The sequence below is a fragment of the Babjeviella inositovora genome (genome assembly GCF_001661335.1).
Source record: "Babjeviella inositovora NRRL Y-12698 unplaced genomic scaffold BABINscaffold_1, whole genome shotgun sequence".
Taxonomy (NCBI): Eukaryota; Fungi; Ascomycota; class Pichiomycetes; order Serinales; genus Babjeviella; species Babjeviella inositovora.
The window spans coordinates 2,404,375-2,429,323 of record NW_017566838.1 but is presented as its reverse complement, the minus strand read 5'-3'; the positions used below and the strand labels follow the sequence as shown (position 1 = coordinate 2,429,323).

Below are 24,949 nucleotides of genomic sequence, written 5' to 3'. Positions count from 1 at the left end.
ACATCAGGCATTGTGCAAGCTGGGTCGGGTTTAATGGCCCTATAAGAGGGCCGATCATTTGTCGTTTGATTCCAGGGTGAAAGTTTACAAAATAATTTATTGCAAACACTGGCTACGATAACCTAAAGAAAGGTGTAATTTTACAAGGTCCGGGTTAGAACTGGGGTTAGTGCTTTTTGATGGTCTACGCATACTAGTGTGCAGCTATAGATTAGAATTGTTACAAAATCTATCATTTTACGTTTGCGAGATATTAAATGACTTGGCTACTTGTAACCCCTCAATAATTAGCTCGAAGCTAAGTTTGTATAGTGATGGCGTCATATAACCCACGACTCGGAGTCTACCAACCTGAATCAACTTCAATATAAATTATTATTATTATTAATCTGATCGTAAAATATACAAGACACTAGTACTGGTTGGCCATCTACTGGCTCACCATCAACGGTTAAACATCACTGACCAGTAATTTATAGGCTACACCTCAGCTGACTAGTTGTTTACTGAGCCCCCACTCTGTGGCATTCCTCCAAGAACCAACGGACCTGCTCTGGGTCCATCATTGGCTGGGTGCCGTGACCCAAGTTGATAATGTAATTCTTCTTCCCACCGTTAAACCCCTTAATCATCTGCTCTACCTTGGCGGTGATGGCTTCCTTGGTACCGTAGATGACACCGGGGTCCATGTTTCCCTGTAAGGCGACGCGGCCGTTGGCGGTCTTGACAGCCTCCGCCGGACAGTGCAACCAGTCAAGCGAGACACAGTCGTAGCCGGCATCGCAGAGCTTGTCCAAGGCGTACCAGGAGCCTTTAGCGAACACGGTCACCGGGATCTTCTCGGTGATACCAAGCTCCGCCAACTTGGCTGGTAATTTGGCAGAGATCTGCTTGAGATAGTACAAACAGAACTCGTCAAACTCCACCGGGCCCAACTCACCACCGTTGGACTCGAAAACCTGCAACATCTGGGCACCCGCAGCGACCTGGTGCGCCAAGAAGTCGATCGCAACATCCGTAATACGCTGCAACAATTCGTGGGACTCCTTAGGGTATCTGTACAACCATTCCTTGGCGTATCTAAACATCTTGGAGCCAGAGCCCTCGGTCATGTAGGCTAGCAAGGTCCATGGGGCACCACAGAAACCTAAAAGCGGAACGCGGCCGTTCAACTTCTTTCTGGTCAAGGTGATGGCGGTGAACGCCCAGTCCAACTCCTTGGTGATGTCCACTGTGGTGCGCAACTTCTTCAAGTCTTCTGGCGAGCGTAAAGGATGTGGAAAAGACGGGCCTTTACCGTCAATCATCAAAACCTCCATCCCCAAGGCCTGTGGAATGACAAGAATGTCACTGAAGATAATGGCGGCGTCGATGAGGCCGTCGAAGTGGTCGATCGGCTGGATGGTAATCTCGGACGCAATTTCAGCGTCACGACAGGTCTCGAAGAAGTCACGGCCATCCTTGACAACGTGGTATTCTGGAAGGTAACGACCAGCTTGTCTCTAAGAGAAGGGGGTTAGTATAGTAAGGAAGATCTCATCTAGTGGCAGTACGTACCATAATCCACATTGGTGGTCTTTCGACGGTCTCGCCTCTGGCGGCTCTGAGGATCAAATCGTTCTTCAATGGGGCAAATCCGGTAGCCATTTTGACGTCTAAGGTATAGAACTAGTGGGAGTAAAAGTGGACTGTTTCTTGACCACTGTCTTTTAAGAGGTACATGTCGAAAGTGGGCTTTTTCAGTCCGGGCTCGAAACCGTTGGAAAACAGGGGAGAGCCAGCTAGGGCATGCTGTGGAGATTGTGATACCGCTGTGTCCCCATTCATCGCCACTAGTATGAAGTTTCTCTGCTTTGCGTTATTTTCGATCTTGTATTGGAATATTAGTAATAGTTTGAACTTTGGTAGGGCCATGTGTACGTGCTTCGATCTGACGGTGGTTTAGTATGCAGAATAGGACAATTATATCTGTTATGTGCCAGTAGAAGGAACCAAAATAATAATGACTCTGGTAACCAGGATGAGCTGATGCGAAAAGATTTTAAGATTTATATTGGTTTTAGCGATTTATGGATTCACCAATTAGCCTATAAGAGTTGCCTGTGTGCCTAGACATCCTTTTATAAGGAGTAAATTACAATGGGGCTATATCTTGAAGTGATTGCATCTATTCACAAGCCTGGGAAGTTATTCCTTGTATCTTGGACAGAGCATTCTTGGAAGATAAGTGGCTCATAGAAAGCTAATGACATATATTGGTTTAGTGTCCGTTTCAATAGATATTAGCAGTCGAGACTGTTGCAAACTTGACATCCTTATTATCACCATACCGTGGGCTTGGTATGGAAGTGTAACGGTTATATCCGATTTCTAAAACCCCAACCTTATGCTTTGGATTATAGTACTAGAATAACAATAGCTTAAACCAAATCTGCAGGGTGCAACTTTAGTCTGTGTCAAGTAGGAAGCTGACACCACGTCTGACTTTGCTGAATATGCTGTTCACCCTAAGTTTCAACCACCAAACTATTTGACCATATCTACATTTTTGTTGGTTTAAATCAGTAGTATAAAAGCTCTGCCCTCAAACTGTTTTTTTCTTTCTCGTTCTTAGCATCTGAAATGGATCAGCACTCCCATTTAACCTTCTGCCCCGAATTTTTCTCATAGCAACAATCTTATCGCCGAGATCTCACAGTAAAGCATTCGCTTACTGAGTTATTTATACCCCTTAGTCTGCATCAGCGTTAATTACAAATACATATATATATTAAAACCTTTCCTTGCCAAAGCGGTTACTTACCCTCCCCTTACTTATATCGCTTTTGTACGACAAATGGAAGTGCTCAGCCCTTTATCCTACTACCACAGGTCCAGTTGCACACCCCACATAACCCCCCCCGTGGCCACCCTGCACTAACCGGACCACAATACAGCAAATTTCCTGCAGCAAGTAATCTCGAGGCAAGTAACTTTTTGCTCAACGGCTAATTTTAGACCCGCTGTGCTCTCAATCACAATTAAAACATCTCTCCCACTTAAACCCGGTCTTATCCTCATTAATATACACATGTCTGTGCTGTCAAGTCCTAGATTAGAACCCCAGGGCTCCCCCGAACCAAGGATTAAGGCCCCTTCCCCCGCCTCCAAGTTTCTGCTTGCCTCTACCGTGAGCTCCCTCTTCCGGTACCGCAAAACGTCTCTTACATTAGCAATCGTACTCACTTATGTTATTTCCTTTGTGGTTGTCTCTTATACCACCAATGTTGCCCAGGTCGCGCTTCCAGACGATGCCGCCGATATTATCCTCCTCCAGCAGTCCTGGCTTCACTTGCAAAAAATCTCTGCCTCCCCGCACCCCTACTCCTCGCTCGCTAACGACGAGGTCCATGCTTACATCTTGGCCCAGGTAAAACTACTCCTGGTCAATTCCTACACGGAGTATGCCGACGACAAGGATAACAAGATCTTATTCAACCAAAGAAACGTGTTTAACAGCGCGGATAAGGAAAATCGGGTTATCTACTACGAAAGCAACAACGTGCTTGCGCGGGTTAATGGGACAGACCCTACGTTGCCGGCACTTTTGATCTCTGCCCACTTCGACTCGGTGCCCTCCGCCTACGGAACCACCGACGACGGGATGGGCATCGCCTCCATGCTCGCGCTTCTCGAGCACTTCAGTTTAGCCTCGACTCCACAACCCCTCCGCACAGTTGTGTTCAACTTCAACAACAACGAGGAGTTTGGCTTGCTTGGTGCCACAGCCTTTTTCAACCACCACTACTCCGAGAACGTGGCCTACTTTATCAACTTGGAGGGCACGGGTGCTGGCGGCAAGGCCATCTTATTTCGTGCCACAGACTACGGGGTATCCAGCTATTACTCCGCTGTTCGCTCACCGTTTGGATCATCCATCTTCCAGCAGGGCTTCTCCAACGGCTTGGTGCACTCTGAAACCGACTACAAGGTGTATAAGGAACATGGCCTCCGTGGGGTGGACATCGCCTTTTACAAGCCAAGATCCATCTACCATACCGCCGGTGACTCGATTCAGGGCAGTGACAAGCATTCGTTGTGGCACATGCTCAGTACAGCTAAGGATTACGTCGAGGAGGTGGTTGGCCAGGCCGAAGTCAACGACAACTTGGATACTCCCGTGTTCTTTGATCTTTTGGGCAAAGTTTTTGTCACCCTTCCAGCCTCCGCCTTGAGCACCTTGAACGTCATCGCACTCACGGTTGTCCCACTCTTAGTCTTGCTCCTCTTACTGGTGGTACTTAAGAGAGGTACTTGGTCGGTTTCCGTCACCGACACCATTTGGTTCCCTCTTTCCATTGGCGCCTCGGTTTTCATCACCCATGCAGCTACTCAGTCCTTCTTTGGGTCCAATCCGTTGGTTGTCTCCGCAGACTACGTCACCCCTGTGGCTGTGGCCTCGGCGATTTTTTTACTATCTAACTACGCCGCGTTATCGCTCCTCACCTACGCCCTTCCAGTACACAATGAAAAGTTGGTGTATATTCTTGAGCTCACCTTTGTTTTGTGGGTGGTGTTGCTCAAGTCTGTCGTGGAGGCTAACGGTGATAAAGCTGCTCATTCCGGGGAATACGCTTACACGGCGGTATTTCTCTGTTTCTCTGGCGCTGCGATCATTGGCCTTGTTGGGTTGAGCATAAAGCGGACCCAGAACTACGAGCCTGAAGCCGAGAACGGTGAGACTGTGCCTTTGTTGGAAGAAGAAACCATTGTGTACAGTGATGAACCTCCAACCTTAAAGCACGATGTTAAGAATACCGTCTCGTCCCTCAGATATCTCACCTACGACTGGTCCTTACAGTTTCTCGTACTCGCCCCTGTTTCTTTAGTGGTGTATAGTTGCGGCGATTTAGTTTTCCAGGGATTGCATCAAACTTCTCAGGAAAGTGCTTTGGCTACGACTATGCTCCACAAGTTCACGGTGCTCATTGCGGTGGCCTGGAGTTTGCCGTTTCTCCCATTTGTTGTCAAATTTAACCGTTATCTCGTGTATTTCTTGGTTTTGACAGCGCTATTTGGGAGCTTCAGCATTTTACATGAGCCACCCTTCTCCAAGGACTCTCCTTTGAAGTTGCGCTTCTTGCAAGCGGTGGATAAACGTGGAGCCACTGTGGAGGTGTACGGCCGTGAAGGGTTTGTGAGAGCGGTGGTGGAGGATTTGCCATCAGTCAAGGAGTCTGGCCAGAATGTTACCTGTGTTGCTGCAAGAGACGGCTCTGAAACCTGTTACTACGAGGGCCCCGGGCCAAAAGCCCACTCCGTCGATGTGGAAATTCTTAAGAACGGTAGTGAGATTGTCGCTCCGTTTGAGCCATTAAGCGGAGAGGTCAAGCTCCACGCTTTGCAGAACAGAAACTGTGTGATCAGGTTCAACACCACTGGTTATCCTGAGGCGGGTGTGGTTTCTCCTGTAAAGTCTATTACTATCTACCAAGATAAAAACTCGACAGCTAGCCCGAAGACCGATTTGAAGTGGGATGGTGGGCACGTGGACAAGCTGGGCAACTACGTGTACCGTGATATGAACGGGATTGACCAGTTGCTGCTCCACAAGCTCAGCTGGGACCAGTGGTACCACTTGGGGGTCCAGTGGATTCCAAACTTCAGAGATGATTACGCTATGCAGACAACCACGGCGTTGGGGGTCTCGGTTCAGTGCTACTACGGCGAAGCGGACGCAGAATCCGTACCAGCCTACACCGAGTTGGTGCAGTACTCGCCAAAACTGGTGTCTATCGCAAACATGGCCAGTGGCTTGGTCGTGGTTAACCAGTACTTTGAGTTCTGAGGGCGTTTGGACTGTATTATATTTATTAAGTAATTGTTTCAATGAGTGTAGTGGTGCCAAATGCGCCTGTTATAGGTAGGAGGCACGGTGTGTCGATTTATTGCGAAGATCAAGATTTGATATGTGTGGAACTTGATGAATGGATGAGATATCCGACATACCCGTACTCTTCAACTATAATAAAAGAGCTAGGTCAGTTTTCTGATGAGTTTAGTATAGGTAATGCTCATCCCATTTAGTAATCTCCTCTATACCATCCCTTGTATTTAGCAGGCAATAGTAAACTGCATTGAACATGTGCTGCCAGAGCCAATGGTAGCAACACTGGTCATGTACTTACTCGATTCTAGCTGCGAATTGTACGCTTCCAAACTCTACACAAAGACCCATAGTACTTGCCAGCGTGTTCCATAGTATCCCATGCTTGGAGAGGATAGTCATTTTTCTACATACGTCTGGCGATGTGGGTAAGCGCTCCCGGAGATGCCGTTACCATACACTTTTTTTTTGGGTCTGCCATAGAATTATTTACCTTAAACTTTCTACTTTCCCAAATATGTTTGGAATCAGAAGCAAATGACATGTTAACTCTTGCTTCCCATTGCGTGACTAGTTCTGTGCCTTTTCAGGTCATGACCTGTCCTGTCACGCTCAGTTATCGCTATCTGCCGGAGTGCCGGGCTCAGCACGTGATAGAAATATTTTACTGTGCGTCTGCAGCTGATTTTTATTTTCATTTTTACTATACATCTTTTATCTGCTCTCTATCAGCAAACCTAATTCTCACGCTATAGCCCCTTCTATTTTTCTGCGGTTTAAAACACTTCAAATTATTCGTTTTTTTTTACACCTATAGCATATTCATGTCGATGCACACTCCGTTGCGGTTCAAATCGGCCACCAGCTTGTTGTCACAAGAGTCCAAGTACGAAGCGGTGCCCACGGTTTCCAGCATCACAAGCGTCATCTACAGTAACGGCTCCACCGCCACCATCACGGAAGCGTCCATCCAGCTGAAGCTGGCCCTGCAGACACTGTTGGTGTCGCTGCTGTCACTGGCATCCGTCTCCTCTGTGCCCCAAATAATAGAGCGGACACACACGGACGACCACCCTGAACCCGAGTTGCTAGCCTCCTCGGTGGGCAAAGAGATCAATGGCCGGTTAGTTCCGTCTTCTTCGGCCATTTCTTTGCTCTCGCTTAACCTTAGTCACACGCTTGAGCTGGAGCTGGAGCTGGAGGCGTTGCTCGCCGACGACGATGTGTTTGTGTTGGGGCCCGTTTCGCCGCAGCTGCTCACACGAAGTGTGTTGTGTGTTTCGCCTCTGAATTTTAAGAACTTTTCCGAAAATAAAGCCTTTTTTCTCGAGCCTGACTTTCTCGGCACGCCCCCCAACCCCAGACCCGCGCAGCCACGAGCTAACTCTGCCACGAGCATCTCTCGCTGGAGCACCCGTGTGAACCTGAACGTCCAGCAACAGAGAAATCCCTTGACTGGGTGTGGATCCTCAAATCTCAACCCTATCTCAAGTTCTATCACAAACTACCCCCCAAATAACAGTACAAATATCGCCAGTATTAAAGATAAAGCACGGGTATTGCCTACGCGAGCGCAGTCTCCGAAATCCCAGCTTTTTGCCTCTCCTGACAAAGCGGCAACGTTTCCTATCTACATCAAGTCGGGCCCCAAAGCAAATACAACACATACACATGTTCACCTTGGAAGTGTACCAGACTCGCCCAATTTGGATCCCATCTCCGTTGGCGGCTCTCCTTCAAAGTTCTGGTTGAATCCCCCAATGCCCATAGCTCATACATCCCCCGAGATCATCCAGAGGCAAGCCGCTTCGCCTCCACTCTACGTCATGGCGCAATTATCACCACAGCAGCCGTCGTTGCTTCTGGTCCGCGGGATCTTGCCCGCAGCTATCTCTATTCCGATCAACGGGGATGAGAGCCCGAACCTTATGCCGGTAAACACGCCGTCTGAAGCCCCACCGATGACGCCGTTGCAGCTCAGTACTATGGATATGAGTTTAGACAGTGTGTGGGAACTAGAAAGAGAAAATGGCGAGCGAGACGAATCAGATTATGACAGTAGTTACTACGATGGCGGTGCTGACGATGGGCCCGCAGTGGAATTATAGCTAGAAGAGTGTTTGGTTAGAGGTGCCTATTTCAATCGATTTCCATGGCTGTATTATTAGGTACCAACAAGCAAATGAGCCTTTTTTTTCCCCCGCTCTATATCCACGGGGCTTGGGCTGAGTCGTTAGCATACTGATTTTTTTTTTGGAAATTCTTCTCCTGGTGTTGAAACACCTTTGTTGATCAATCGTCCTTGAGTCATAATTCAGACTTTCAGGTATAACTAGTTAATAAAGTTATCCAATCTGCTTTGTCACAGCATTTATGAAGTTTGAAGGGTTGTGTAGTAAGCGTGTAGCTGTCATGTGGTAGGGATCAATACTCTATATAAGGTGGTCGATCCCTCCCTCTATCCTATATACATTATATAGGCAACCAGTATTACTATAAGTAGATATTCTACTCCCGGGGTAGAGATATACCATAGATTGTGTAGTATACTAAATGTCACCTCTGTGTGGTTTCCAGTCCGCTATTCAGGATCCGGGGATATATTTTTGGTTGCTACCAATTCATCATCATTTATTGTTCAAAAAAGTCATCCATTTTCAGATACTATACCACATGATATCCTAAACAACCTTTTGAATGCGCCGGACATATGTACAAATCGGATGTTCACGCCTCGTGGTGGACGGTGCCGGACATTTGTCGGCTGATTCTGAGGGCTTTTTTCCGGCGGTTATATCTGTTGCTGTATCTGCCGCTTTCCCTCCAGATTTCCCTCCAAATTTCTACTCCTTCCTTCAACAGACACCAATCCAATGTCCCAATTACCACAACCTACCGGTGCCGCAATCACAGAAAGCGCCGTCCCTATTCGTGAGAGAATGGAGGCTCTCGTCCGCCGCAAGCAAAAACAGATCTGCGACGGTATCGAGGCGTTGGAAACCTCTGAAAAGACCTTCGGTGCAGACTCTTGGCAAAGGGGCAACGATGGTGGTGGTGGTACCTCGTGCATCTTGCAAAACGGTGACGTGTTTGAGAAAGCCGGTGTGAACATCTCTGTGGTGTACGGCGCCTTGCCCCCACAAGCCATCGCCCGTATGAAGGTGGATCACAAAAACTTGAAGGCATCAACCGAAGACGGTTCTGTCAAGTTTTTTGCCTGTGGCTTATCACTTGTGATCCACCCGCACAACCCGCACGCGCCAACCACGCACGCCAACTATCGCTACTTCGAGACTTGGAACGAAGACGGGACTCCCCAGGCATGGTGGTTTGGCGGTGGTGCAGACTTGACTCCAAGTTACTTGTATGATGAGGATGCCGTTTTGTTTCACACCAAACACAAGGAAGCCTTGGACAAGTACGACACCACCTTGTATCCACGGTACAAGAAGTGGTGCGACGAGTACTTCTATATCAAGCACAGAGAGGAAACCAGAGGTGTAGGTGGGATCTTCTTCGATGACTTCGACTCCAAACCGGCGGATGAGATTCTCACCATCATCGACACCTGCATCGACGCGTTCTTGCCGTCTTACGTGCCGACTTTGCACAAGAGAATCAACATGCTCTTTACCGAGCAAGAGAAGCAGTGGCAGCAGGTCAGAAGAGGCCGCTACGTTGAATTCAACTTGGTGTTAGATAGAGGCACCCAGTTCGGCTTGATGACGCCAGGCTCCCGCATCGAGTCCATCTTGATGAGTTTGCCTATGACCGCCGGTTGGTTGTATGACCACCATCCAGAAGAGGGCTCTAGAGAGGCCAGATTAGTTGAGGTTTTGAAGAGTCCGGTTGAGTGGTGTTAATAATTGGTTATATGAATAGATAAACGAATAAACGGTATATGTTAGAGCTCATAAATCCATAATATAGACAAGGTTTGGAACTGGGGGGAAGATAAGATATTATAAAAATATCCGTGTCAAGTGTTTAGGCATATACTAATGCCATATAGTCAAAGGCTGGTATACCAATAGTAGTCTTTTTTATGGTATTCCGTTTAGACCTACTAGCAAAGCTATGCTGCAATAGATGGCTGAGGTCCGTCTCACTGCATGAAACCAAATCGGGTAACTCTGCAGCCCTAAGGGAAAAAGTATAAACGCTCCGGGTAACTAGCAAAACTTTTACTGCTGCCGCTGAAAAATATGCCTGGTTGGGCATTTAGAGGAAACTTATTTAAAGGAGAGGATATCCCACTTTCTACTCCTACTTCTCTTAGCATCTTAGTGCAAAAAGTACAAGCTTTCTAATGCTCAACCACCGAGTATATTAAAGGGTATGTTTATTCCTATTCAGTCGGGTATCGTCTCCTGCTATGTGCCATTTTCATTTGTCAATTTTTAGAAACGTTTCCGATGATGAGTAAAATACAACCATTGAATTTCTTCAACTGAACAACCCATGTGGATTAAAACATTTTACAGAGCTTTTTAACCCTGAGAAATTTTCCTAAAATTGGTACAATTGATTTGGAAACACGCGACAGCAGAAGGTCTGATAGCCCTACCTATTTACCTTGAGCACATGAACTAACATGGTATAGATATCTGATTGAATCTTCAAACGTTTGCTCTTTATATCCTGGTTAATACATTATCTGCTTCAGCTCTTGTAATCTGTATGTCTCGTAATGGCTAGCACCAAATCTAGTGATATCTCACTAGCGCCGAAGGGTTGAATCTCTGAAACTTAATTGTAATATGATTATTCAACTAGTACGTGTTGGAATTCATGATCAGATACCTATATATATATATCATATGCATATATATCGATTAAATATATCAGTGGATATATACATATATTACATCATATTTACATTTATGTGATATGTCTTAGTAAACCGTTATTATATTGTGACCTCCATATTTATGGTTACAGTTTATGTAGTGTATCTATACCTAGTTGGTAGGATATATACTAATGAAATAGCAGTCTTTACCGTGTGAACATAACACACTTAAACGCAGCATGTTAATCACACGGTGCCGTCTTGATACTTTCAGGAGTTCAACATCAGAAACACTGACATCAATTGCCTTTGTTGTAAATATGTCCAAGGCGATGCTTGTTTGCACAAGCTGATTCACAATAACGTTTACTCTCTCAGTGCTGCCATTAGTTTGAGGGTGGTTGGCAGTCGAAGCCTTCAGTTGTTATCTCAACATGAGTTGCAAATGCCTCGAAAGCTGATTCGTTATAAGTATGGTGATACTCCGTTAAACTCTCCATAGACCACATTCTTTCTTTTAGCAATATTCCAGAGAGTTGGTTTCTAGGATAGAACCGCGAATACCATGACAGCTATAACCAAGGCGGCAGACTGGTAGATATCGCCAGAATTACTAGCAAACATTGTTCCTAGATGTTTATATACGCCTCAAAGATGGCACTGACGGAATTAGAAGCCGCTAGAAACTGAATTATATAGGCGTTAAACGTCTGACCACCCCACTTGAACCCCACTGCTAAAACCAGACTCTCCGCTAGTGCACACGTAGCTCGGGAAATTATCGTCAGTGTTTCCAGCAAACCATTTCCCCCAGAGGTTAATAAATATGTCAGATACAGCACTAACAATAGTAGCAGCCGCAAAATACCAAACGAAATAGGTGCTAACGGGCTGACCACCCCGCCTGGCCGCCGTTGTCGTCACCAGAAACTCCGTTTGTGCACACGTAGACCGAGAAATATAAAACACTTCAGGCAAGACCAGCCTGTAAAAAGGAAATTTTAATACGAAAGGACATGTCTGATATCTGAAAGTTCTCAAGTTTTGTGTTTGTGGAAAGTAGAAAAAACAGCAAGATAGAGCCGGCAAAGGAGAAAAGGGGTTGACAGAAATGGCGTGCGGAGTCCTGGTTGCCTAGTCAGCGTCTTAATGTCCCTACGGAGATAGGACGACGACTCTAATTTCTTGGATGCTCCACATCTGGGTTATCACGGGCAAGGCTTCCGTTCTGTCAATATGCAAAACGGGTGTGTTTCATCATGGCCTCAGAGGATCTCTTGAAACGGCGTTGCACATTGTTCACCGAGTGGTCCGTCTATGACCAAGTGTTCCACTTCCGATCTTTTCTATGAGATATATTGGAGCTACTTGGGTAGTCATCAATGGCGTGCTTTGTACCTCTTGATATTGGAGGTGTAATCCAACTAAATTCATCCGTCAAAATCAAGTGTGGCGCTAGCGTTTCAGGGTACCCTTCTCTAACTCAGATTCTCAAGAAACTGGCTTTCTGGCCGAGTTGGTCTAAGGCGCCAGGGTAAGGTCCTGGTCTCTCCGGAGGCACGAGTTCGAATCTCGTGGAAGTCATTATCTTTTTGCAGGTAGCTCTTAATTTTTCTTACGCGTTTTTTGGTCACGCTTATCAGATATTCGATAATCCTTGTAAGTTTCCATCACCAAACTTATATCCCTAACTGGCCGCAACATCAACCATGTCCCAAACGAAAGACCTAGAGATAACCGCTTCTCCTTACTTTGTCCTCGTGCAAGACCACGAGCTGCATTTACCCCACACCAGACTGACTACACATATCCCTACGATCAGAACCATATACCCCGATGAGGTGAGATATGTGTTTGAAGATGACGATGTGGAGCCCAGTTGGGAATCTGAAATGGACACCGGTGATAGAGCAGCTGAAGCCGACGAAGATACAATAATCCTCATAGACGTGGATAAGACAGGGAACATCCACCAGGTCAAGTCCTTGAACCCTCGCTGGCAGGTATTTGACTATCAGAGTGACCATACGAGTAGTAACAGCCATGAACTTACCCATTCTACACCACCATCACCCAGGAAAACACATTACAGGCGAGTCATCATAGATGGCTGTGTATCGGGATTTACCAACGAGAGTGATGCCGATCCGGGGTATAAAACCTTAGATGAACTCAATGACCTCATAAATCTCTTCAACGATAGAAGTGCCAAGTTGAAAATGATGCTAAAACAATAGCTTTTTCTGCGACAAAGAATCATTGGTCCGCCAGGGGCGGTTAGAATCGGAAACCTTCGGAGTCTTGTCGGGTACTTATACTAGACACGTGCCGTGATTCAGGATTCAATACTATGAGAGAATGGAAAAACGATTTCCAAGCTTTGTGCATCCATCACCGATGGGGATGATGTCCAGCACCAGAATATGCGTTAATAGAGTAGTATTCAATTAAAACTGCAACATTGTGGCATAAAGGTGAAGGGCAATGCATGCCAATTAAAATAGCATTTTTTTGGTGAACTGTCTAGGTTAATCATACACTTCCACTGCGATGTAAGGGTATAGCAAATGTGCTATTATATCGTGCATGTACACGAAACACGTCTTACAGGGGAGTAAATCTTGGGAAAGTCTCCCTACATCCAAAGACTTGTCTCATTGGATATTGCACCAATCTCATATTCTCTAACATCAATATTTATCTTTGAGTTGCCCAGATCCAAACAGAAACAGATAATCCAGCGTGTTTGTGGACATTTGCAAACGCTAAATCATTCGGCGTTGCCTTAGTAACCATGCACCCTGTAGGAGGGATCTGAAGGGCTGACACGAGACCTGAGGGCAATTCCGTGGGAGGTGATTCCACGTTTAACTGAAATCTCAAAACGTCTATACTGGGTGTAACGGATGATTCCACCGGCTTAAAATGCTTCCACATGCGCAGTACACTCATTCTTGAATAAGACGGTCCTGGATACGACGTCTGTCACGTAGAGACAAGCAATTCGATCGGACGGATGTTTACAAGCGAGAATACGAAAAAGACTTTTCTCATTAGCTTAACGGGTCAAGATAGTCTGTCTGTCAAATATATCGCTGAACCAGACACTAAATCAGATCTCCTTGGGTGAGTGTCTGTAGTCTTTGTAGTTCAGACGACGCGAGTGGCTAAATGCATAATATAAAGCCACCGTAAGTCCACATTCATAATTTAACTCGAGCACATTCGGCGTAGAGGGTGGGTCGCAAGTAAACCGCTTCTTTGCTAGTCTTTTAATACGGATGGTTTGAAATTTTGCCATCTTTTGCACGCTAAATATTTGAAATTCGAGAGGTTTGAAACGATCGCATCAAACGCCTCAGACCGTCACATGAAACAAGGGCTGTGCCATACGCCAAATTGCCTGCAAGAAGTCAAATTTCATGCATATTAACAATCTCAATGTGTTCCAGAAACAATAAGATCCCATGCGCTTGACCAGGATTCTGATCAGACGGGAAAACGCCCTCATGCTACCGTCGCCGTACGGTCCAGCTCAGAGTATTATATCTAAATGACTGACGTCAAGTAGTGCATCAGTGATATTGCCCCGTTTGGCCTCCTGAAGCGCGTCGCACGCGTTTTGGGGACGGGAAAATTTTACTTCCCTCTGCATGCGTTGTTGCTAACTTCGATACTTACACCTTGCAGCAAGCCAGGTGATCTCACTGCAATTTACAGCCGCGATGGGGATTAAAAACAAGGGAAAGCTTGCCCCAGATGAATGGTTAGTCTGTTGTCACGATCTAAAGGTTTATCTAAACCTAGGGCAATAGTTTGACCTAGTCTACATATCTGAGCCTGCTCGGTCCAATAAGATACGCCAGATTATCGCTTAGAACCTGTGTGAGTATTTTCACGCGTCGGCCATCCTTGTGCGACATTGGGATCTTTAGATTGACTCAAGATAGTCATCCTTGTTTTACACCACTATTAGTCGGCAAGTAGAAGGGATGGCTACGTCACGATGTTATTTTGCAACAGATCGCTAGTCCGGTGGTTTGGTATCACTACGGTTTGAATGGTAATTATACCGTGCGGTCTCTCAGTATTCTAGAATCACAGTTCAACCTTCCAACCTTTCCTCTCGAATTTCCATATTCCCTCACCCAGGAGCCTCAGCTGGCGATGTTCCACATCAGATGAAAGAAAGATCCGAGCCATAGTTACAGGGACATTAGCGCCTCAATCCTGTGCGATCGACTATGCATCCAGAGCAAGGATGCATGCACTGCGGCGGGAGCCGCTCTCCAGATCTTTGTTTGAATGGCGATCTTCCGCAGTTTCGCCCTATTGACACCTGCACTCAGCACCTACCACAATAAAAGCAAACTGGTGGTCCTAACTGAACCCGCTTTTTTTTTTCCACTCAACAGAACAATGGTGCTCATTTCAGAACCAATACTCGGCTCCTTTCAGCATATTACCACCAATATTCAGGATAACATCCCTCGCAAATCCAGTAATCGGCTCCACTCAGTCTATATTCCCGCTGGTATGGGCGATCCATTAACAACAATGCTTGCTGACATCGAGACGCAAGAGGAGTCCGACTTCCAACATGAATTGGACGACTATTCAAGGGCATATCTGAAGTTATTGGAACCCCACGAGGTTGCCACAGCTTATACACCCACCGGTACATTGTACGATGACGTTGAATCAGCCTACAGCGACATCTTCTCCATCAAACAGTCGTCCATCGCCTCTCCCATTTCGATGACAGACTCAAACAACGAAATTAGTATTGCCACCTCTGTGAGCTTGAATATAAAGAAATCGCCGAAGGTGAAGGACTTCCGAGTCGACTCCAAATGGGCCAGTTTGTACTCCAGTTTAGGGAGAAAGGCCTTGTCTAATAAGTTTCAGGAATATTTGAACGAGGAAATATCCGAGAACACCGGTGAGTCCATGGGCAAGGAAAGTCTTCAGGTATCTATTTCCTTGGCTGGGAGGTCGGTGCTCGTTGGAGTGGAGGAGCAAACAAATGATACCAGTCTGTCCATGAAGTCGTGCGGGCGAGTGGTTGTAAAGGGTGTGGTTTATGATTTCAACATGTCCTCTGAGGAGCTTTTTGATTAGCTCCTCATCTTAGACTGGCTTTTATTGGTATGGTGTTCACATCTCTTCATTCTTCTGTTCTTGGTTGTGGTCAACCGGTTTTTCTCCCTGTTTTTTTTTTTTTTTTTTTTTTTTTTTCATCTCTCAGAATCTAGGTCTTCAAATGCATTTATTCCTTGTGTATTAACGGCATTTACACATCGTATATTATTGGCATCCTTCGGTTTGCTCAGTATCTCATTACCCTTTTCTTATTTATATAGTGTATAAAGTATTCAACAGTACTATTTTCTAAACAGTTAAAGGTATCTACCATTATCTACTTGTAGCATACCCTGTACTAGATATTCCCTATGGATTCCATGATGCAAATTATACGCCTTGTAAATCCTGAAAGAGTTAATCTATAGTTAACCCGAGTTTGATTCCCGGTATCAGAGCTGAGTTTTTACCAAGGCATCTTTTTGGAACTTTCGAGGTCGTAAGTTGTGACTTCAAAAGTTAGTTAACCCTAGAGTTGAAGTTTAGAGTAGTTTTCCCCTTAAGCACCAGGTATAAAAACTTAAGAGCCTTAGTTGTATTCAGAACTTTCGGGGCATAGATAACTAAAGATGGAAATCAGGGTTGCGATGTATCTAGATCCGAAGCTAGGCAATAGCACCCCTTTGTTGACTTTAACGGCCCTAGGATATTTCCTGACGCAGGCGTCCAGATCAACCATTGATGCGTATCTGGATTAATCACGGATATTAATGGTATACTCATAGTTTATTTTCTTCGAGTGGAAAATGTGAAGTACACAAGTATGTACAAGTCTAGTGTTTTACCAGTAAACGTGGCTAGACCAGATACTTCATAGCGGTAAACACGTAAGAGTGAGGATTGTAGATGCATAACAAGAACGTAAGGATAATAGCTACTTATATAGCACGGAATAGATGGTTCTGGATAGGGGTCGTCCATTACGTAGTGATAACGAAGGGATACCAGTGATAATAATTCGATGTAAAAGTGGGACAACCTGCATGGTGGGCTGAATCTTTAGTGAATCAAAATATTTCATAAAAAAGAAACGACTTTTACACGAAGCAACCCTAGAATTGAAATTTTAGTCTCTCAAACCCTCCATATAGGTTTAAGAATGGAGCATATGAAATACTTGTCCTAAAAGACTGCGCCCATAGAATGAAAAATAAATGCGACTTCTGTGGATCGAACACAGGACCTTTAGATCTTCAGTCTAACGCTCTCCCGACTGAGCTAAAGTCGCTCCGGGATGATGACTCAAATCATATCAATAGCTAAACCAAATAATGAATTTTCTATTAGTTACCTCCAGTTATTACCAGCCTAGAACAGAAATTCCTCCGATAAATCCTTGAAAATGATAACTCTTAGTAATTTGCTGTTGGATAATTTTGGCGTCTATGGCGATGAGCTTAGTCCTTCGTATTTCACCCTTTTACTTTTGCAAGCGTCGCCCAAACTGGCAAACACGGTCGCTACAGTTTCCGAACGGAGGTTCGCTCCTTCAGTCGGACGGCCGCACATGCGTACCCGGAAATCATTTATAACTAGCTGTACGAAAATGCACATGTGACTTTAATCAGACCGCTTGTATCATGGATGGTATTACTGTTTATTTGTATTCGGAGAAAAGGATGTAGCACGATGGCCCGCAGGCCATACCGTTCCTTCTACGAACTAATAAAGCCTACGGTATTCTTCTTTGAGTTCCCGCTTTTGTATCGGTGAGCTGAGCCCCTTAGAGACAACTGCGGTGGATAAATAGACACTATGGGGTGTAAACGACTGGCAATTCTCGGCCAGCGGAGTCCATGATTCGGCTAGGTCCAGCAGAAGCTGCGTTTTATCTACATTGTAGTAGAACTGTGTGACATAATCTGTTGCATATCCGCACAGAGTATGCAAAAACCCTTCCCTCTTGTCCTGCCGGAACCACAGCTTGGCCATCTTTAAAGCGCCTAGCCTTCCGAACTACAGATGGTTGTGTTTATACACGAAATCACAATGGTTGCGCTGAATACAGGAAGCTAGTTTATGTGAGTGTCGCAGTTGTTACCTGATATGCAGTCTAACGCACAGCAAACTTGGCCGCATCGAAGACGGAGTTTAGAACCTTAGAGTGTTTAAGCGCTGTAAGCACTTTCAAATGTTTGCCATAGGGTCTTTAAAGTGCGGTAAAGGGTCTTACCAAAGATATTTAAAGAGTGGGGCCAATCTTTGTTAGGATTGTTCAAGTACCCTATAAAGTCGATGATAAAGAGTCATCACGTGCTTAATGCATAATCTTAAACAGCTCGTATGTGTCTTAGAGTTTTGAAAAGCAACCTGTTGCAGCGCAATCTCACCACGAATCAGTAGTGTCCAGATCGGCCTTTATTGATATAGTCTCCTATTCTTCTCCAAATCACGGTGCTGAGAATCTGTTTCCGGTTTTGTCTGAGTCGCCCCGTTTGACGGAAATCCGGAGCGAAACCAAGGCGACTGTTACTTGGCAGTGTTCTAAACCGGTCCGCGTAGCTCCCAAACCTAATCGCGCGCTATGTATGCACCATGACAATAGCATGCTACAGTATGCCGGAATATACGGCTGAGCAGACCGTGGCTGCACGGTTGGCTTTGCGTAGAGAACCGTAATTTCGTTTGCTTGGCGCATGACATGCGATCGACCCCCACGCGAGGAAATGCAGACTACACGGGCCGAGCCCACACAGGGATCAGTTGCCGCGAAGCCCCCCGTAAACAAAAGGAGTTTTTACCGTAAAAGTAAAGAAAAGACCAAACTTTAATGCCCTATCTTGACTGCACTAACAGGGGATGCTGGTTCATCTAGAAGAGCAGGTGATGCCTGGAGAGGCGCATGTATGCCCCGGTGTACCGATATGTGGACGGCACGATAGGAGTTAGGATAATCTGAATTGCAGGTATATAGTTAAGCCACAAGAATGGCGATCTCAGCAGTGTATGAACCGAGTAGAATATGCCTGAAGAGGATCAACCAATTTACAGGTAGTTGGATGGTACGGGGAAGAGAAACTTAGCTGGCAGCGGCAAAAAGTGACTAGAGAAATTCCTCAACAATCGTTACACTAATATTGGACCTAATCTCGGTACCGTACCAGAAAACCCGAGCTGGTTGAAATTATGGATTGCATAGGGAATGAGTTCTTAAATGACAGAGCTGAAGTCCCCGCATATCGGAGGTTCTTAGAATTCGCCCGCCATGGCTTCCGAGCCTGGGAACCTATACGAACACGGGCTATTTTCTATGCCTAGGGAATATTCGTAGCTCGCGAGCTCACAACCATACCTAAGCTCGTATTCCTGTACCCCCCGGGCTAAACACCCTTTCGGTTACTAGGACCTATTATATCAAACCCGCGCTGTCATTGCACGATAGCCTGGCGGCTATATGGGAGGCGATTCGCAACACTAATATCTTGGCAAGTACAATTCTGGCCAAGATCGGGCCCAATACCTGTTAATCTCACCTGTTGAAGACTATATAACCCCCGTAATAAGGCTTGAGAGAATAGCCTAAGGCGTCGTGTACTTTAAGCCAAGGCTATTAATGCAGATAGCTGATCCCTCCCCCTTTCAACGCTGAGGGACAGACGGAGAGTGTGGCCGTGCGTGTGTTGCTACCGTGAGCGGCTCCGAGCTATCAAATAACTTCTCCAATGCCTATTTAAGGCCTTGTGTAGCCATTTTGAGTTAGCGATAACGCGTACAATTGACGCAGCTGCAGGCGGACGTAGCTTGATCTCCATTTACGTGCGTCCTGTACGCTATAGGGCCTGCATTACGTATGCAATACAACCTAATGCTTCCTGCAAAAGAAGCTTACTGGCCGTAACAAGGGCGTCAGTGCCTGGACTCCAGGCCATACTATTCTTAATCTAGTGGGGGCCAGCCCTACCTGGACACGTAGCAATCGTAACATACGTCTGGGTCACATTAGATCGACTGAGGGAATAATGCACGGGCTCCGGGATGCTAGCTTGATAGACATGTGCTCATAAGGTTGGGCCGGAGGCGATGCGGACCCAAGGCTACACTTGCACTTTCCGACCACCACAAACATACTTCCATAATCCATACAAACTGGCGGTCGTCGAAATTTTCACTCAATAGCCTTGAAAGCTGCTCGAGGCATGGGACTTTCACCTTTGGGGTTAGCCTAAACTGCTGGAGGTACGAACCCGCAAAAGTCCGGCGCTGCCCCATACAGAGGTGTTCCATTTATGGCAAAGGTAAACGGAAGGACAATCTACCAAGAGCGATGTTCGATGCACATTCACTATATAAAGAGGCTCGTGTTTCAGTTCCGGCCTGATCTCGTGATTGTTCCGCTTGCTGGCAGATTCATGACATGGGATTAAAGGCTGCGCTAACTGTAGAACTGTCCTGCATGGGCAATAACATTCCACGGCACGTTTATCTGCACGGCGATCATTACATGCCGAGACTGCATTACATCAGGTGTGGCACCTCAGTCTAACGAGGGCCAAAGCTCGACGCAAGTCACCCAGGGGGAAGTTAGGCCCCAGGCTTGTCGCGTAGCTGTTTCTATATCCAGAGGTCCTTGGACTTGCCCACATGACTATTGGAGTGAACAAATACTAGGGGGCCTATGGGGCTAGATGGCGGATTTATAGGAAGGTTTATGAGGTTAGGCGGTTGGCAAAGCTGGATGACCGACTCCTGAGATGACTGACGAGGCTGGGGCGCAGCCCGCTTAACTTATGACTGCGGTTGGCGGATATCCGCCGAGCGGGAATAGGTGCTAGCCTCATGCATGCGTTAGCCTGACCTGCAGCATGCACTGCAACGCACATGCACAGTCCATAGTTTGGAAGAACGCTGCAAAGACCGCAGATACGTATAACAACACGAAACTAAAGCCGGATCGAAACATGATCGAAATGAAATTCCTTCAACCTGACGCCGACACCGTGCCGCTGGCTTTTGCGCCACTTGCGCACCCTCAAACTTCTTCTTCTTCTTCATGCAAGCTCTCTCTTTCATCATTACACTTCTTCAGTCTATCAACGCATCCAGAAGAGACTAACCAGAACTTAACGGCAAACAGCATAGTAAAACGCATTACAAAACTCCAACAAAACGCAAGCAGTCGCCACCAACCATCGCACCCTATCTTGAAAGAACTCACGCTGGATATTAATTATCCACATATTACAGACAGTCAAGCCCAAGCTTGATCTCCCGCAGGTATTTAGGTTACTTCCCACTCCAGGCACCTCTGGCCCATCTACACGACATCACTTCGCTCTACCATGTCTAAAAGATCAAGTGACTCTCCCCCATCCAAAAAGTACAAGCGTCACGCGCATACACCGTCAGGCTCCGGCGCGGTGCAGTCGCCATTTGCGCTTGTTACCACCGACACATGGCTCGGCTGCGGCCGCTGTGCGCAGCTCTTCGGGCTCACACCGCTCGCAATAACGTCCTTTGAGGCGGTGCTCACGCACGACCCTGCCAACATGGAGGGTCTCACGGGACTCGCAGCGGCGCTCCGTGCACACGACATCGACCTCAACCAGACTCTTGGCACGCAAAAGGCTATCGACATGCTCACACGCGCGCTCTCCACGCATGCGCGTGCGCTTGGCACACTGTTTGAGGTCTTCAAGGAGCTTGCGGAGTGCCACTTGCTTATCGGACTCTCTGACCAGTCGCAGGTGTATCTCCACAAAGCGCTCGAGCTTCGTCCAGAAGATTCATCGCTCTGGTTGTTATCTGGCCAGCTGCTTATCCGTCTGGGCCAGCCAGCGAAGGCAACAGAGTCGTTTAAGAACGCGCTCTTTAAGCTTCCACACCAGAAGCTCTCGCCAGAAGAGGTTGACATTGCGCGTAGTGCGCACGCGGAGCTTGCAGCCATCGCAGCTGCCGAGGGCAACATCGATATGGCGACGCAGGAGCTCATGGCCACGTTACACCTTCCACCACTTCCGCCGACGCGCAGCGACGAGCACGCCGCGCTCTGGTGCGCATTACTGACCGCGCGCGAGCGTGCGGACGACATCGGCGGCGCTATTTCGGCCTGTGAGAACGGCTACCGTGCAATCGGCCTGGATCACCCGCGTCTTCTTGTTACAAATGCCCACCTTCTCTTGCTTGCCTCTGCTCCGCAGTTCTACAACCCAGCCCTGGCAATTGTACTTTTGGAGAAGGTTATCGCTCAGGAGAAGGCCGCACCTGGCGGGCTCAACGAGGGTGAGGGCGACTTCCTCCCGTGGTACCTTCTCGGCAAGGCCTATACATTGGCGGACCAGCCAACAAAGGCGTACGAGGTTTATCAGGTGGCTATCACGCGTGCGTCGTCGTCGCCACTTCCGTGGTTGGCGGTTGGCCTGTTGTACCTCCAGCTTGCGCAGCTCAGCGACGCGTTTGAGGCGTACTCACAAGCCGCGAAGCTTCAGACGGATGATAACTCGCTCGCCATTGCTCCCGCTTGGGAGGGGTTGTCGTGTGTGTATGAGCGATGTGATAACCAGTTTGTGGACGCGGCGGATGCATGTCTCCGTGCAGCGTCTTGCTACCGCGCGTCGGGCAATACGCGCGCGGCGGCCGAGGTTGAAGCGCGTGCACGCGAATTGTCGCTTGCCGCGCGTAAAGAGGGTCCTCCGCCAGCATTGCGCAATCCGTCCGAATTGCCTACCGCGTTACTCCGTGACTTGGTCAACGTTTCGCCGAGCGTCCGAATCGAAACCGTCAAGCATCAGCGTGAGTTGCACGCCAGAAACCAGCAGCAAGCACAAGCACAGGCGCAGGTGCAACAGCAGGCGCAGGCCAGACGTGGGGTCCAGTACCCGGCGCAGGCTGCGCGCCCGGTCGTTTTGCCACCTGTGGCTCCGGCTAACGGAATCACTACTCCCCAGGTTCGTCCCGCCCAGCAATGGTCGCCGAACGCGTCCATGGCGCACCCACACCAGCCGCAGCCGCCAATGGGGCCGACCCCAGGAGCATATTACTACGGGCCAGGTCAGTCGCTGCAACACATGATGTCGCCGCACCAGCACCCACCAGGACCGATGCCCCGGGGGCCGCCAGAAGGGTATCCACCGGGACAGCACTTTGTGCCGGTGGGACAGTCCTATCCACCACCACAATGGAGGTAGCGAACGATGCTCGTGAGCTTTTTGGCAAGCCATTCTATTTTGGCTTGGGGTTGCCTTCTAAGGCTTTCATTGTTGAAGCATTGGTGACGTGTTGTTTACAACTCATTTGCAATGTTCTCTTGGAGTTATGCAAGTTTTGTCCATTTTTGTATAACTATAATAATGAAGTTATGGAATTGAAACTGTAGATTTAATTAAACAGGGTGTTAGAGTATTGCAACGGTTTCTATCCCTTTGTCGATGCTTTTGGTGAGTTGGTTTCTGAAGGATTTTTGGACGTATATAAGTTGTGTATTGGCCCTGTGTATGTGTTCTCCTTGTTTGCTTAACGGTACATGTACACATTATTCTGTGGATTTGATTTTAGCAGAGATTCCAATCATATCAGCCAACTGCAACTCATATATATATATACGTTCGTTGAAACCTGAGTCGTCATCGATGAGTACCAATGTTTTGTCTTGTTTTTCGTAAATTTGTGGAAGGATTTTCCTTGAAATTCTGCTCCCAAGTTAATGCACCCACCTGGCCGCTTACCCCTAAGCTATAGCGCCGAATTAGGTCAGGAATTGTCCCACCCCTACATGTTACAAATTTTTTAAATCTTGATAGGATATTGAGATCTCTCCAGCGGGGAGGCAAATCTGTGAAGGGGAGGGATCATCCAATTGGGACTCGAGAAGCAGATGGATACGTGACCTTTATTCTCAGAGTTGGAAAGATAAATAAATACCGGCACTATTTTCAGGAAACCTAACAATACTTTCTGGACATCTCCTAACTGTCTAATGTAGTTACACCTCAGCTGTTTGGGTCTGGCTTAAGGTCGCAGGTCCACGACTAGACGAGTTTAGCTCGAGGCCTAGAAAGTTCCAAGGAAACACTCCCGTTTCAAATTATTATAGATGGAGTGAGAATTACCGAGGTATCTCTCGAGCTTCGAGATACCGTTTACGAACACTCGAGTGCCTCTACCACTTAGCATCCTCTACTTCTCCTCGCCTGAGATGCTTGACGATACTGACTAAATTTACAACACTAATATCTTCAGTGCCTGGGCATGACTAAGATGGCTCTATACATAACAATCGGAACACTGAGGACTTTCAAACTCCTGAATCTCACTATTGTTCTATATACGAGCCTGTCAAACAACGTCACCAGAGTCTGGAAATATACGGGGAAAGAGCTTGAAGGATTGTTACAGGTAGACAATTGGAAAGTGCTTGAGAGTGACTGCTGTGTACGTCATAGGTCCCCTCTACCTTATTAGAGATTTTTTTCTCCTCAAACCTTACATCACAAATCGTATCTTACCTGTTTCTGTCTCAAAGAGAGCTAAGGCAAGACGCGGCTCGCAACATGTCCACGTCCCAAAATATCCCCGGAACTGCGAAAAGAATGACTATGCTCAGAGTGATGCTAACATATACATGTGTACGTTCGCTAACGACTAACTGTGTTGCAATACATAGTTCTCCCATGTCGAATAGATAGGTTACGCACATTTATCATGTGCATCCCCTTGTGGATAGAGAGTTCACACGGTAAGGAGTTTAGCCTAGCCATGACTGTCAGTAGAGACTTCACAAGACGTGCTGCGGTAGAGTCTACACGAACACCAGAGCGCAAGCAATAGCTGAGGTGGAACCAGTAGTGATAGTTGCTCCTCGTTTGTGTTTCATTTCTGTTGCAATTTGTTGGGGGTATAAGGTTCGCGCCTCTGAATCGCGCCCACGCATGCAGAGCGGTCAAAACTGTCAATCCGAAATTATAATTACGAGCATGCACATAATTCAAGGTTCACCTCCAGCAGTGCATGTGCAGAGGAAGTAACGCACAATCAAATCAAATTAGCGTGAGTCGCAGATCATCCCCCCCCCACGCATCCTCGCTCGAGGCTTTCTTACAAGAGAACTTCGCAGTACTGTAAGAAACAAAAGGCCGAAACAACGGAAAGACTGTATACCGTTTATTTACTTTCGAGGAAAGCTGCGCTCCAGGCCACCTATTGTCTACGACGGC

At 46.9% G+C, this 24,949-nt stretch overlaps 8 protein-coding genes and 2 non-coding genes across 10 annotated transcripts; 7 read left to right on the top strand and 3 right to left on the bottom strand.

Moving 5' to 3' along the window:
* Positions 1-237: 237 nt before the first annotated feature.
* On the bottom strand, positions 238-1,647 carry BABINDRAFT_173999 (uroporphyrinogen decarboxylase; the record flags this gene model as incomplete). The annotated part of the gene is made up of 3 exons (XM_019130950.1): positions 238-351; positions 549-1,502; positions 1,558-1,647. 3 exons carry the CDS (start codon positions 1,645-1,647, stop codon positions 238-240), a joined length of 1,158 nt encoding a protein of 385 aa, XP_018988528.1.
* A 1,403-nt stretch (positions 1,648-3,050) lies between these two features.
* BABINDRAFT_159639 (uncharacterized protein) lies at positions 3,051-6,054 on the top strand. The gene has a single exon (XM_019127791.1). It carries the CDS (start codon positions 3,071-3,073, stop codon positions 5,825-5,827), a length of 2,757 nt encoding a protein of 918 aa, XP_018988527.1. The 5' UTR covers positions 3,051-3,070; the 3' UTR covers positions 5,828-6,054.
* A 560-nt stretch (positions 6,055-6,614) lies between these two features.
* Positions 6,615-8,135, top strand: BABINDRAFT_159638 (uncharacterized protein). The gene has a single exon (XM_019127790.1). The coding sequence runs from the start codon at positions 6,691-6,693 to the stop codon at positions 7,972-7,974; it is 1,284 nt and encodes a 427-aa protein (XP_018988526.1). The 5' UTR covers positions 6,615-6,690; the 3' UTR covers positions 7,975-8,135.
* A 319-nt stretch (positions 8,136-8,454) lies between these two features.
* On the top strand, positions 8,455-9,764 carry HEM13 (coproporphyrinogen oxidase). Its single transcript, XM_019127789.1, has one exon. It carries the CDS (start codon positions 8,740-8,742, stop codon positions 9,727-9,729), a length of 990 nt encoding a protein of 329 aa, XP_018988525.1. The 5' UTR covers positions 8,455-8,739; the 3' UTR covers positions 9,730-9,764.
* Positions 9,765-12,159: 2,395 nt separating this feature from the next.
* Positions 12,160-12,242, top strand: BABINDRAFT_t36. Its single transcript has one exon. It is a non-coding gene; the product is annotated as a tRNA-Leu (tRNA).
* Positions 12,243-12,323: 81 nt separating this feature from the next.
* BABINDRAFT_159636 (uncharacterized protein) lies at positions 12,324-13,203 on the top strand. The gene has a single exon (XM_019127788.1). The coding sequence runs from the start codon at positions 12,368-12,370 to the stop codon at positions 12,893-12,895; it is 528 nt and encodes a 175-aa protein (XP_018988524.1). The 5' UTR covers positions 12,324-12,367; the 3' UTR covers positions 12,896-13,203.
* Positions 13,204-15,080: 1,877 nt separating this feature from the next.
* Positions 15,081-15,869, top strand: BABINDRAFT_159635 (uncharacterized protein; the record flags this gene model as incomplete). The annotated part of the gene is made up of 1 exon (XM_019127787.1): positions 15,081-15,869. A coding segment is annotated over exon 1 (560 nt), but the record flags the coding sequence as incomplete, so codon positions are not given.
* Positions 15,870-16,955: 1,086 nt separating this feature from the next.
* BABINDRAFT_t32 lies at positions 16,956-17,028 on the bottom strand. Its single transcript has one exon. It is a non-coding gene; the product is annotated as a tRNA-Phe (tRNA).
* A 3,725-nt stretch (positions 17,029-20,753) lies between these two features.
* TCC1 (Tcc1p) lies at positions 20,754-23,100 on the top strand. Its single transcript, XM_019127786.1, has one exon. The coding sequence runs from the start codon at positions 21,080-21,082 to the stop codon at positions 22,922-22,924; it is 1,845 nt and encodes a 614-aa protein (XP_018988522.1). The 5' UTR covers positions 20,754-21,079; the 3' UTR covers positions 22,925-23,100.
* Positions 23,101-24,035: 935 nt separating this feature from the next.
* On the bottom strand, positions 24,036-24,476 carry BABINDRAFT_159633 (uncharacterized protein). Its single transcript, XM_019127785.1, has one exon. The coding sequence runs from the start codon at positions 24,406-24,408 to the stop codon at positions 24,253-24,255; it is 156 nt and encodes a 51-aa protein (XP_018988521.1). The 5' UTR covers positions 24,409-24,476; the 3' UTR covers positions 24,036-24,252.
* Between the last annotated feature and the right edge of the window lie 473 nt (positions 24,477-24,949).

Coding starts and splice junctions, on each gene's coding strand:
- HEM13 (XM_019127789.1), top strand. CDS start 8,740: ATGTCCCAATTACCACAACCTACCGGTGCCGCAATCACAGAAAGCGCC.
- BABINDRAFT_159639 (XM_019127791.1), top strand. CDS start 3,071: ATGTCTGTGCTGTCAAGTCCTAGATTAGAACCCCAGGGCTCCCCCGAA.
- BABINDRAFT_159636 (XM_019127788.1), top strand. CDS start 12,368: ATGTCCCAAACGAAAGACCTAGAGATAACCGCTTCTCCTTACTTTGTC.
- BABINDRAFT_159633 (XM_019127785.1), bottom strand. CDS start 24,408: ATGGGAGAACTATGTATTGCAACACAGTTAGTCGTTAGCGAACGTACA.
- TCC1 (XM_019127786.1), top strand. CDS start 21,080: ATGTCTAAAAGATCAAGTGACTCTCCCCCATCCAAAAAGTACAAGCGT.
- BABINDRAFT_159638 (XM_019127790.1), top strand. CDS start 6,691: ATGTCGATGCACACTCCGTTGCGGTTCAAATCGGCCACCAGCTTGTTG.